At 47.0% G+C, this 13374-nt stretch overlaps 2 protein-coding genes across 2 annotated transcripts in view; both read left to right on the top strand.

Moving 5' to 3' along the window:
• Positions 1–9117, top strand: dtd1 (D-aminoacyl-tRNA deacylase 1). The gene is made up of 6 exons (XM_056586757.1): positions 1–169; positions 457–547; positions 789–1024; positions 2141–2238; positions 5292–5460; positions 7958–9117. Exons 1-5 carry the CDS (start codon positions 127–129, stop codon positions 5445–5447), a joined length of 624 nt encoding a protein of 207 aa, XP_056442732.1. The 5' UTR covers positions 1–126; the 3' UTR covers positions 5448–5460; positions 7958–9117.
• Positions 9118–11099: 1982 nt separating this feature from the next.
• The window catches only part of LOC130380103 (sodium/potassium/calcium exchanger 3-like), a 45486-nt gene continuing 43211 nt past the window's right edge, over positions 11100–13374 (top strand). The window contains exon 1 of the mRNA XM_056587286.1: positions 11100–11295. Within this exon, the coding sequence (XP_056443261.1) occupies positions 11100–11295 (196 nt within the window). The remainder of the gene's footprint in view (positions 11296–13374) is intronic.

Here is a 13374-nt window from a genome sequence, read left to right as displayed (position 1 = left end):
ACCAGAGGGCGCCAGTATCACATGTTTGCCGATAGCGGAAGTTGTGAGTGTCTGTGTGTTTATGTGAGTGCCATTTAGTAGATCTCTATCCTTTATGATCTCTTTATATAACTCACAATCGCAAACATGAAGGCAATCATACAGAGGGTCACTAAGGCCAGTGTGAGCGGTGAGTGTAAACATTGAGTTGCGGATGTATTTTCGCAGTATACTGGATCGTGACCATGAAGTGTTACAGGCGTGAGATTTACAAGCTAACAGTTAGCGGTTGCATGCATTGCTTTACTACTCTGCCTATCCGAATTCGTTAATGAATATTTTCCCTCGGTTTCATGCATCTCGTCTTGAACGAGACAGAGAAAACGTCTCCTCCACCCGTGAATGTCATTCAATCTTGCGGGGCTGTAGCGTGTCGGTTGCAAAGAATCACTGACGCAATGTAATCCCTTCTGTCAGTGGGAGAGGAGCAGGTCAGTTCAATAGGACGGGGACTGTGCGTGCTGCTGGGTATATCAGTGGAGGACACCCAGAAGGATGTGGATTATATGTGAGTGGATGAGTTAAATTACTTGGTAGAATAATAGTTCTGGATTGTTCGCTCTAAAAGTGCATTGCCGGTACTACACACACACACACACACACACACACACACACACACACACACACACACACACACACACACACACACACACACACACACACACAGTACATATTTATTCATGATGGTATTTGTATTCCGAACTCAAGTTCAAGCATCGTTCAATGCGTTTCAACGTGTCCCTTTTCAGAGTGCGCAAAATCCTCAACCTCCGTCTTTTCGATGACGAGAACGGCCGCGCCTGGAGCAAAAGTGTCATGGACAGAGAGTTTGAGGTTCTGTGCGTCAGTCAGTTCACCCTGCAGTGCATCCTGAAGGCCAACAAGCCCGACTTCCACGCGGCCATGCCCGCGGAGCTGGCCCAGCCCTTCTACAACAGCCTTCTGGAGAACATGAGGTGTGCCTACAAAACAGAGCTCATCAAGGGTGCGTAAAGAAACAAAAAATACGTTTTTTGTGTTTCTGTTGGGTAGCAGCTCATGCCCCTCTTAGATGAACGGGACAGTAGGCTACTATTTACTTTAGCCAGACCCTTGAATCCAACGTCTGAACATTTTTTTAAGGGATTGAAACCAATACCTTTTTGAGCTGGGTCGGATCACACACCCTGCCACACCAGCAAAATTGTTGCATTATTTGTAAAAAAAAATTAACCACATTCTATTAAAATGTAAGTCTATTTTATTTTTTCGGGGCCAGGGTTAAGAAAATAGGGTGTGTGTGTGTGATCTTGCCAGAGTCATTGTGCTGTTGCATGACAACATATTCCCGAGGGTAAGGGAAAATAATAACAAAACTAATTGTGGGCAGTCACGACTATTACAGTTCAGTTTCTCTTTCTGTTTAAAGTCCCGCCCTCTGGCCCTCGTATTGAATCCTCTCTGTCCTCTCTCAGTGTCGAGTAACACTGATGTTTGTGTGTGTGTGGGGGGGGGGCGGAGGGCGGGTCGGCCCTGCCGCATCCAGCGGAGGTGGCACTAAATTGGGTCAGCCAACCTGGGAGCAGGTGCAGAGTACACCTTGTCCCGGCAAGAAGGAGGACTAAGACTTTCTAATTGTGCCCCCACACACACACACACACACACACACACACACACACACACACACACACACACACAGGATCCAAGTCCCTGTTCAGGGGGAGAGAGGAAATATGATGACACAGCCACTTTCCCCTTAAAGCCACAGCTTTATTGTGCAGATGGTGTCATTAATCTCTCGGACCTACTGCAAGAAAGAGGAGCCATTCACTTTGTGTCACCCAGCACCTTCAACGTCCTCAGCACCATACTACCCCCCCCCCCACCCCCCCACATCCCCCCATTCCTTAGAGACCCCAACCACCAACACCTGACCAGCTCTCCATTTATTTAATGTGTAGTGACGAAGTGGAAACTTTACAAGAGGCGACATTGACATTGCAGCAGCCATGTGGGACTGGTTCTGCTCAGCGTGATGCTGGGGACAGCCCGCCCCTCCAGCTCATCACAGGACCATCGCCGTCATGTGATTGGTCCTGGTGTGTCTGCTCTACTTCCACAGATGGACAGTTTGGGGCGTACATGCAGGTCAGCATCCAAAACGACGGCCCCGTCACCATCGAGCTGACGTCGCCCAAAGGACCCTCGGACCCGAAACAGGTACGGCTTCAGGGTGAAAACCCTGCATGAAGGACTGTGATACTGGGACCCACCTCGCCTACCTTTTGTGGTATGCATTCATCCAAAGTGTTGATGTTAAATGGACTGCATTTCTATAGTGCTTTTCTAACCAGTGGCCACTCAAAGCGCTTTACAATATTGCCTTACATTCACACATTCACCCACCGGCCAGGGTGTCAAGTTCCATACAAAACGACAGCCAGCTCATCCGAAGCAGTTATGGGGATCGAACTAGGAACCGTCGGGTTACCAGCCAACCCGCTCTACCTCCTGAGCCAAATGCCGCCCCTTGATAACTTCAACATTGTAGATGAGATGTGATTAAACTTTATTGTAATTAAGCAGAGTAAAGGTACAGACCAAATGAAATGCAGTTCATTGCTTGGTGTACTTTTAAATGAGCAGTAAGTGGAACTGGCAACAGTACGATTCTTGTGGGAATTGGAATTCCCCTTCCTGGTCTGGGTTGGTGCAAGTTCAATATTAATATTTTAAATCTGTAAGTCAATGATCTGGATGACATTTCCTTCTTCAGTAGCCATAGTCCACCACTAGGTGGGGATATTTGTTATAGAGCTAAGGAGAGCACTGGCTTCTATATCCTGAAGTACCTTCTGTATGAATTTATGTTTTTATTCAACGAGTATTGTAGACCAATACTCCTTTTAATGAGCCACAGCTCTGAATACCTACTACACAGACGCACACACACACGCACACACACACCCTGTGTTTGGGCCGTGATCCGTCTTGCTGACCTCCTCTCTACCCGGTCTCGGTCACACACTTCTCATGCTCTTTGTTGCCTTGGCGATATGTGCCGAAATATAGAAAGAGCAGTTGGGCTCAATGAAACAATTCAGAAACGCTTACAAAACCCTTAATGCTGCTACTGTTATATCCAGGAGGGAAAAAAATGCATTGATTTTGCTCCTGAGAAAATCGTCAGTTCATTTCCCAGTTGTGTAGGAAGGTTGTATAACCAATAATATGAATGGCTGCCATCCAGATGCATGTTAATCACCTACGGCCCTCTCCAAACAACTGTGCAACATTTCTTATTCAGTTCCTTTTTAATTCCAGCCCGACGATTAGTTGAACCCCACCACTGAGATTCTGGTAACTACCACAGAGCACGTGCGTGTGTGTGCGTGTGCGTGCGTGTGTGCGGCGGCTCGGAGAAGCGATCCGGAATGTTAATCCCGTCTCTTTGGGGACGGGGAGTGTCACCGAGGAGCCAAAGGAAGAGGCTCAATGAGATGGATGACATGAATGGCCGGGCGATGGCCGGCCGCCACGATTCCTTCTGTCCGTGAATCTGGGATTTGGAACCAGAAAATAAACAAACGAATTCGAAACCCCACAGAGAGAGGCTACAGCTTCTATGTTAATCCCCGGTCAAAGTCAAACAGTACGGTCGTTCTAGTGCAGCTTTATCGGGGTGTAAAACCAAACATTTGTAGTCCATATTAATTTGTGTCTTCTTTTTCTGTTTGTTTTGTTATCAGGGGACAGCTTTTTTTAAAAGCAGCACTATTTTCTGGGTCCATAGAATCCAGTTCCTGAACCATGTTTATTTTCGGTCCCCTGATGACAAAGCTGTTGTTCTTAAACCTATGTTTACGCAATGTTGGCAAACCTTCCCCTGGTGCCCACTCCGTCTCGCTTAATAATGCAGGGTCCCATGCAGTGTCAGTTTTATTATTTTACACTGACGTCCGCTTCATGAATTTTTTCCTCGGCTCTTAAAACTTTTAGCAGACATGTTGACAGGCCCACGTTTTTAAGGACCGAGGGGAAAGCTAGTACCACTTCGACTGCCACTGGAAGCAGTAGCCGCAAAGTACAAGTTTTGATTCCTGACGTCCTCAGTGTACCAGTAGGCATCCTCCCCGACTCTTTTGCCACGTATCTGAATTCCCTGCGTTTAACTTTGGATGGACGCCGCAATGGAATGAACAAATAGTTAAATTGTTTTAAGCCGAAAGTTATATATATATATATTTTTTTTATAAGTTATGTATTATTTATTTGATGTTGTGTCCTTCGTAAGAGTTTAGTGATGGCAAGGACTTCATACACGTCACTGGTACTGAGTGCTGCTGATGCTGAGCTGTGTGTGTCAGTTTGTGAGTGGCAACGGCACACACTGTCCCAAACAATAGTCCCATTGATGCGGTCATATGACCGCCCAGAATAGCTGAACACTAGGAAAGAATAGATCTTGGTTTTCTTTTTCTCTTTTTTTCTCTTTGCTCACCCCCCTCCCCCCCGATGTCAAGAGTTTAGCATGCTGATCTCAGGGCCCGCTCATCGTTCATAAGGGCCCCGTTGTTTTGGAAACGTGACGTGTCGTCAGCAGTGCACTGCCTCTGATGGAAGTTCACCGAGAACATCCCCATGGAACTCACTCTCCCAGCACGACTCTCCTGGTGGTCGGTGCTGGTAATGCATCGATGATGCGTAAACATTTCTGTTCTTGTAGTTCCAATGAAAGGTGCTTTTGATAAGAGAGTTGTAAAGAGAAAGGGGGGAAGAGGGCAAGATTTTCAAAGTAAATCACCAAAATGACAACCACTCGCCACGCTTCTCAACCAAGTGTCACTCACCTGTGACTGACAGGCAAGATGGATTCCCCAAACAAATTACGTAAGAGATGCCCTGATTGGTTAGAAACGATCCGGGGTGGTCTAAAACCTAATCTGGCTCATTCGGAGGGAGGACACATAATAGCTGGCGGAGGTCCGTGCCAAATGTGCCATTTCTAAAAAGCACACTCACTGCTCTTGAATCGTACCTACAGCACCTTTTTGATAGAGATGCATCTTTTGAAATAATTGAAACTACAAACAATAAATACAGAATAAATATATATGTACGCAATAACAATGAGGTGTGTGTGTGTGTGTGTGTGTGTGTGTGTGTGTGTGTGTGTGTGTGTGTGTGTGTGTGTGTGTGTGTGTGTGTGTGTGTGTGTGTGTGTGTGTGTGTGTGTGTGTGTGTGTGTGTGTGTGTTATCGCCTCCACCACAGATGGCAAAGCATGAGAAGCAGCAGCAGAGGAAGGAGAAGAGCCGCCCCAAGGCCCCCTCTGAGTCCGGCCGGGAGAGGGGGACCCCGCGCCCCCGCCGGGACCCCCATGCCAGCAGCGGGGCCGACGGAGACGTGTCCTCTGATAGGGAGACCTAAGGCCCGGCTGCAGGTGAATATGGCCACACACGCGCAAACACGCGCACACGCACGTGTGTTTTTCCATTCAGAGTGTATTAATAGTTTTCCTATTTCTTATTTATATTTATTCATTTAAATAGTTTATTCTCCAGGGGTACCTCGTCGACATGTTTCGGTTTCGGTTTGAAAGATCCCGTTCTATTTGGGGTCAGTTAAAGTGTTTCTTTTAAATATTTGGCTTTAGTATTCCTAAAAACAATCAATACATCACAGGTGTTTTATTTCCATTCCATTATTTACAAATTCCAACTTATTGTAATGAATGACCGCCATTGTACTCAGAGTAAATCATTCCCAAGTGTTTGACAATCACATGGGAATGGGGCAAAGACAAGAAACTTTCTTTAAACAAGATCAAGAAAACTGTTGATTAACCTTCCCTCTGTTAAGTATTACCATTTAGTTTAATGTCCTGCAGTTCTCTTTCAGTTTATTGTATTCTGCAAGCTCCGTTTCAGTTTTTATTTCAGTTAGCGGATTGCCTTTTCTATCAGTATCAGGCTGAATGCAGTCGCAGTCAACCACACATGCGCACACGCGCACAAATTCGTATCTGACTCTTTAAAACCAGAGTCAGAATCTGTGTGCGTCATCTACTCTCATCAAAAATGTACAAGCTGGCTGTGTAACTAGTGAGTTGTTGGGATACCAAACATAGGAGTTATCCATGAGGCTAAATCTAGTGTGACATGTGGAGAGACTAACACAGAGAAAATGACCCCACATCCAATGGCCCCTCGTGGGTGTTCTGTCTGCTCGATGGCCCCCACCTCAGGCCTCCACCCACCATGACGGTGCTCCTAGGGTTCAGAGTGCATGCTGGTGTAACCCTGGTTAATTATAGGCACCCTCACAGATTTTTTAGATTGTTCCCAAAACGGTTTTATTAGACGGTCCCTCAACATTTTTTCCCTGTCCACCTATTTTTCATGGTTCCTTGTTTTCCGTGTGTAGCAGTGCACGTCTTTGACGTTCGTTCTTTCTATTTATTTTCCAAAGTTGAAGAGGAAAGGACCTAGCAGGAGGAAACTTTTAAAGTAATAGTGATGTAACATTAGACTAATAACAGTGAACTTATTATTCATCCTGGCGAGTTTGTTTCTTTGATTTGACTTGAGATACATTTTAAATCTGTAACGGAAAGAATTCACAATTAAAAAACAGTAAAGATATGTTTCAATTGTTTTATACATGTGTCATGTACATCCTAAGAAAGCATGTTTCTATTACTGGTTTGGTTGCTAAACTGCTGTCCAGCTCCAAACTAAAATATTGATACGGCAACATATAGTCGCCCTTCTTCGTGCGACAGGAGAATCGATACACTCGATATAATGGTGGCACTCAACACATGAATGAAGGTTACTTGAACGGAAGTTAACTAACCAAAGACGAGTAACTGAAAAACTCAGTTGGACGATGAATAAAGACGGAAATCCAGAGCTTTACCTCTTCAAAGTCATTTTGTATTCACTATATCGTGATGTATCGTCATAGGATTGTCAAACGATATATCGATTATTGCAGAATCCCGGCATCGTGATACTATCGGTATCGTGGGCCATGCATCACGTATCGTATCTTATCGTGAGGTACCCTGTGATTATCATCCCTGGTAGGCATTCTCTGAGACATACTCTAGGCCTCGGAGCCCTGCTCCATTATACATGATACTCCACTGTAGTGACGAACAGAGAAATGCCACTGTGGTAGTGCTAGAGAGGAGGGGAGGAGGGCTGGGAGGGAGGGAGGGAGGGAGGGAGGGAGTGAGTGTGGGAGGGGAGGGAGTTGTGCAGAAGGTTGAATGAATTGATAAAGTCATTTTGTTTTGCCCTGCTTTATTTGCAGTGGGAGAGTGTGCATATGCAGCATTTCTCTGTGTGTGGGTGCGGATATGGGGGAGGGGGAGGGGGGGTGAGAGGGAACATTTTGATGTCAACCAGGAGCTTGCTTGCTCCACTTTGTCCCTGCATACTTTTTAAAAGAGGGACGTGGTGTGTTTTTCCCCTTCTTCAGGGTTTGCTTTGCATGATTTAAACATGAGCGCTGTGACTGACGACAAATGTGCACCGCGGTTTCTACTACGTCACACACACACACACACACACACACACACACACACACACACACACACACACACACACACACACACACACACACACACACACACACACACACACACACACACACACACACACACACACACACACACTGTCTCTCTCTAACCCTAACAGCCTCCTCTAACCCATCTCTCCACACTGTGATAGTTTTGCTTCCTTTCCACTCCTATATCCATAACCCACAAGTCTGTTCATTATACATGAGCTGCCCTGCTTGCAACGAGTTAGTGTTGCTCAGGTAGCGAGCACCATTTCTCACGTTTGAACATAGATTCAAAGTAAAAAAAAAACAGATGACCTGATACTTTTTTTTTCTTTCATTTCACCACTTTGTGGTTCTTTCTGCAGCCTCCAGAAGGCCTTTGACGCACAGCAAGAGTCGGGTCGCCACACCACCGAGACTCCTGTCCTACCTCTGCCGACCACTGAACCCCACCACCACCGCTCCGCGCCCTCTCCTCCACCTCGCATGCCTTCTACAGCAACCCCCCCCCCCCCCCCCGGCCACATTGAGATGAGTCCCGTACTGAGCAGCCATCGAGACTCGCCGGAAGGCAGCGCTGGGGAACCCAGGGGCCGACTATCGACCCTGGAGAACGAGCGATTCGGAATAAAATGCCTTTTTTTTCTTTTTCCTGTGACATCCATAACCTATTATCTCCAGGCTTATTTGTGCTCTGTTAAGCTCTCGGTATCTGCGTCCTTGGAAATGTCTCGTCATCTTCGAGGTCTCCTGTACTTGTTTGACATACTTTCTATTCTATCCGCTACCGTTTTATTCATCTGTCCCTCTCTCCCCGTCTCCATCTGCCTTTCTTTACCTCCCCCTCTCCCCCCCTCCCCCCCATACATTAGCACTCAGTGGTTGCCATGTTGTCAGAGTCCAAAGTCTCAGAGGAAAAGGTTCTAGGTGGACCGTGTAAACAGGCATGTTAATATGGATGCTGGGGTACCATCTGCAGTCCTGTTTCGGCCGTTATTCTTGCGTCAGACTCTTTGTCACAGTTGTTGCTTGTCAGGGAATGCGGTATGCCGTATTCCTTCGTAATTTATTTATTTTAAGTCCTATTCTATCAATGTTCACTATGCTCCATCTCTCGCTCGCTACCCTTTTCTGTGTTTCCTACGGTAGGGGAGGGGAACAGAGATAGCAGGGGGGGTATTCAACATAGAAGAGACATTAATGACTTCTTCAGCAGTCGAATTGGTTTGGGATAGATCGCGTTTGTTTCGTACCGAAGGCGACAACACTGCCTCTGTCGTCATCGGAAGACCTGAATGCCGAAGTCGTCCTTATATAAAGATGTCCGGAGAGAACCGTGTGTTCTGTTTATTGTCTTTTTGTGTGTAGTTCCCTGTTCCTGTCCTTATCTGACCCATTAACAACACCTGGGTATCTATACTCTTCCTTTTTTAGCGCTCTTCCCATTTAAGTGAAACACAGGTACATGCACACGTGTGTGTGTGTGTGTGTGTGTGTGTGTGTGTGTGTGTGTGTGTGTGTGTGTGTGTGTGTGTGTGTGTGTGTGTGTGTGTGTGTGTGTGTGTGTGTGTGTGTGTGTGTGTGTGTGTGTGTGTGTGTACACGTCACACACGGTACCTCCGCCCTCTCTCTTTCTCCTGACCTTGTTCAGTTGATCTTAGCTCTCGTGGTTGGAGAGAGGAGGAGAGGAGAGGAGGAGAGGAGGAGAGGAGAGGAGAGGAGGAGAGGAGAGAGGCGGTATGGGAGAGCACTAGATGGGGGTTCTGGATTCGTCACCGATCTTAGGAATGAGGAAAAGACAAAGAGAAGACAAGACCTAGATATGTCTGGCTCCCTGCTAGTAGAAATAAACAATACTGCATGAAGCCCATTACACAGTCTTCCAATACGTGTGTGTGTGTGTGTGTGTGTGTGTGTGTGTGTGTGTGTGTGTGTGTGTGTGTGTGTGTGTGTGTGTGTGTGTGTGTGTGTGTGTGTGTGTGTGTGTGTGTGTGTGTGTGTGTGTGTGTGAGAGAGATAATGCAGTATTTTCCCTGTTGGAGTATCATGAACCACAGGTCCATGCAGTCTGACAATTCAAAGTGGGTTGCATTCCACGAATTCTGTTACACGTAAAACTATGGCACTGGACTTAAAACTTTATCTAGCATTGAGTGTGTGTCTGTGTGTGAGTGGGACTGTTCTTTGCCAAGCCCACCAGCTATGGAAAAACAATTTAACTGGATTTAATTAACCTCTCCCCCTTTCACTTGGCCTTTGGCTTTTGTGTATGGCTTCAGAGAAGTTAAGAAATTGTCTTGTTTAGTAAAACAGCCCTCATCTTTAAGTGGGCCTAGCTCATCTGTAAATTAATTTATAATCAGGGATTCTGTAAAAGCCTCTTAACCACTGGTTAAAATACAGCTTGAGGAACAAGTTTGAGGAATCAGATCTGAATGATCTTCTCGGATCTCAAGTCTTTATACCCACAATAATGTGGTTCTCTCGTGATGTCCCCAACTACTCTCTGGCTGCATGCACACAGCACAGACCTCAACGGAAGGGGTTAAACGCCCAGTGAAAGCAGTTGCCTAGAGCCCTGACCACTTTTTCCATTCTTGCTGGAAACTTTCCAGTGCTATTTATATGAAACCTCAGACTTTACAATCAAGAAAGCAGCATGTCCCAGCTCGGGCATTATCATTATAATTTGTTCTTGAGTCCTAGCATGCAGGGCTGCAACGTAAGTATTGTTCTGACTGTCGCTGATTCTAAGCGACATCAAGGCTTAGTTAAGTATTATTTAGCAAATTTGGTCTGAAAGTTGTCCGCAGTGGTTGAATGCCAATTGAGTTTGGACTCTGTAAAAGTTGTGTGGACCGTTCCATTTCCATCACGGGCAACTTCTTTTGGGTGATTCAGCACTTGAGGGTGCCAACAGCCCTGTCTGGTGTTATAACAACACAGTGTCTCTTCCAAGAAGAGGGCAGTAAGAGTCACGCGTCTCACACGTTTAACAGCTTGGACCTTATTTTTTTCCCTTTCTCGTGCCCCCCCCGTCCCCCTTTGCGCCACTCTGACAGCCTCCACATCCGCAGCGGCTGAAGCGAAAGAAAGAATTCGTGTAAAGTCGCGTAAAAAATCGGGCACAGCCTCCGGTCGCGCGTGAGCTGGCACCGAAACGACGGCTGCGTCCACGGAGCGCGCTCATGACGCGCGTACCCTTGTGAGTCCACAACCGCAGAAAAAGCGCGATTCTAACATGACATAGGAAGGGAGAAACTGGCAGCCAAAGCAAAAACAAAACGTCAAGCGAACACGCTCTACAGCTCGATGCATTCCCGCGGTGGAGGCTTTTGGTTTTAACTTTTGAAACACCCCCCCCTCGCTGAAGCCCTCACTTTTTTCTCTACACGATTCCGGAGGGAGGAGGAGGTGGTGTGTGTGTGTGTGTGTGTGGGTGCGGGGGTGGGGGGGGGGGGGGGGACTCTGCGAGGTTGTTTCCAGTTGCTCATTGACTCAGGCAGCATGGATGAGGTGGTGGTGGTGGAGAGGATGTCTCCCTGCGTCCGATCCCGGAACCGCTTGACGCAAGTGATGCTGAGCCAGAAGAAGATTAAGACCAAGCGGAAAAAGCGAAAGGAGTTGGTGTTGATCCAGATCTGCCTTTTCAGCGGGCTGCTGCTGGTCGTCAAGGGGCTTTCCCTCCTCACGGAACATTCAGGTAACGGATTGAACAGCTCTCCTACCGGAATAGAGGATGCAAATGGGGGGCAGCATCCCCCCCAACAGCCGTGATCCGTTATGTTGTATTATGCTTTGTGTTATACCCTTGTAACTGTCAAATGATGATACCAATATCTCGATGTGTGTGTGTGTGTGTGTGTGTGTGTGTGTGTGTGTGTGTGTGTGTGTGTGTGTGTGTGTGTGTGTGTGTGTGTGTGTGTGTGTGTGTGTGTGTGTGTGTGTGTGTGTGTGTGTGTGTGTATGTGTGCTTGTTTGTGCGCCCGTGCCTGTGTTTGCACACACCCACCCAGGTAACATAGAGGTTGTATATAATGGTTGCATACAAGACTTTATTGGCGCGCAGAAGCAGTCTGTTTTTAACGGAATATCTCAGTTGCAGACCAACACCAATCGGTTTGTTTGACTACGTTAAGGGTTAGCCAATAAAAGTATGCTCTGTAAAACAATAGTATAACGGAACTGTCTCCATGGGGGAGCCATCCATCCATCCAGCCCACATTAAAGACCTGCAGATAGGCCCATGTTACACAGTGTAGGTTGTAATTCGTCTCCATCCAAGCATCCACTATCGGGATCTATTCTTGGCAGAGGTGGGCTCCATGTTAGCTCAGGTGTTTCCACCGCAGAGCGGTGAAATGAGGGCAAAGTGCCCCAGGGTACGCTGTACGATCCCCGCTGTTCCCGCAAAACTAAGCTGCAAGTCCAGCTGCACTTTTTACTCCCTTTTCCTCTCACTCACTTCACTGTTTACTAAATTGATTCCTTCCCTCTCCACCCCCCCCCCCCTCTCTCCTGCCGCTCTCCCCCCCGCCCCGCGGTGCACCGTTAGAACACTCTGCGTGATTATTGAGTCAGCGCCGGCCTAAGTGAGATGTCGTATTCATCATATTCCACGGACAGAAGGCGTGCATGAATATTCATGCACTCATGATTTCTGCATCATCTGTGGGACTCGACGCTTTTTTTGCATGCCCTTCGCTGCTTATTGCGTATCCTGGTTACAGGGAAGCGACACGGAGCTCAGCACTGCTCTGCGTGTGCTCGTTGTGAGACCGTAGCAGGAGGGGGGGAGGGGGGGACGCTTAATGCGTTTCCCCTGTTCCGATTGTGTTCCCGCAAACTCTTTAATCAGCGTGTCGGAATATCAATTAAAGTTGATTATTTATGATGCGCTTAATGAAGTTGGGCTGTATTGAAGTTTATGTGGAGGTGGGAACGTAGGCACTCTCTTTCTCGTTGCACATTAATGAGAGAGAGAGAGAGAGAGAGAGAGAGAGAGAGAGAGAGAGAGAGAGAGAGAGAGAGAGAGAGAGAGAGAGAGAGAGAGAGAGAGAGAGAGAGAGAGAGAGAGAGAGAGAGAGAGAGAGAGAGAGAGAGAGAGAGAGAGAGAGAGAGAGAGAGAGAGAGAGAGAGAGAGAGAGAGAGAATGGCACACAATATTGGCTCCGGCTAAAGCTGCTGCAGCTTAAAGGTGATGCCAGGGGAAAAGTTCACCAAGGCAAGATAACCTCAGGGAGAAAAGTGTTGTAACGAGTCCCATTTTGCAGAGGCTGGTTGAAGCTGTTAATTTCTTTCGTGCCACTCTAATGGAAGTGGGCTGCTTCTTTTTTTTTTTATACCAACCTCAGCCTGCTCTCAAAAACCCTAACCCAACCTAACCCTAACCCAACCTTTTCGAGGAACACCATTGATAAAAACATTATAATACATGAAATAGAGCTGCACATCTTCTTACGAGCTTCTCGATATTCAACCAACCACCCCCATACCCAGGGCCGTTGCTACAATTCCTGGGCCCCTAGACAAGATTTACTGATGGGCCCCCCTGCGCTGAATTGTTGACGGGGGGGGGGGGAAGGAGCAATTGTTGACCGGGGAGAACAATTGTTGACGGGGGGGGGGGTACTATGGTAGTACTATGGGCTGGTGATATAATAATAATTTAGAATAATTTTTTTTTTTTTTTTTTTTTTTTTTTGTGGGCCCCCCCTGGGCTGTGGGCCCCCTGAATCGTCATCACCTTTCACCCCTTATCGACGGCCCTGCCCATACCCAA

Source organism: Gadus chalcogrammus, chromosome 3 (genome assembly GCF_026213295.1).
Source record: "Gadus chalcogrammus isolate NIFS_2021 chromosome 3, NIFS_Gcha_1.0, whole genome shotgun sequence".
NCBI lineage: Eukaryota > Metazoa > Chordata > Actinopteri > Gadiformes > Gadidae > Gadus > Gadus chalcogrammus.
The sequence above is the reverse complement of the archived record's forward strand: the minus strand, read 5'-3'. Positions and strand labels throughout refer to the sequence as shown.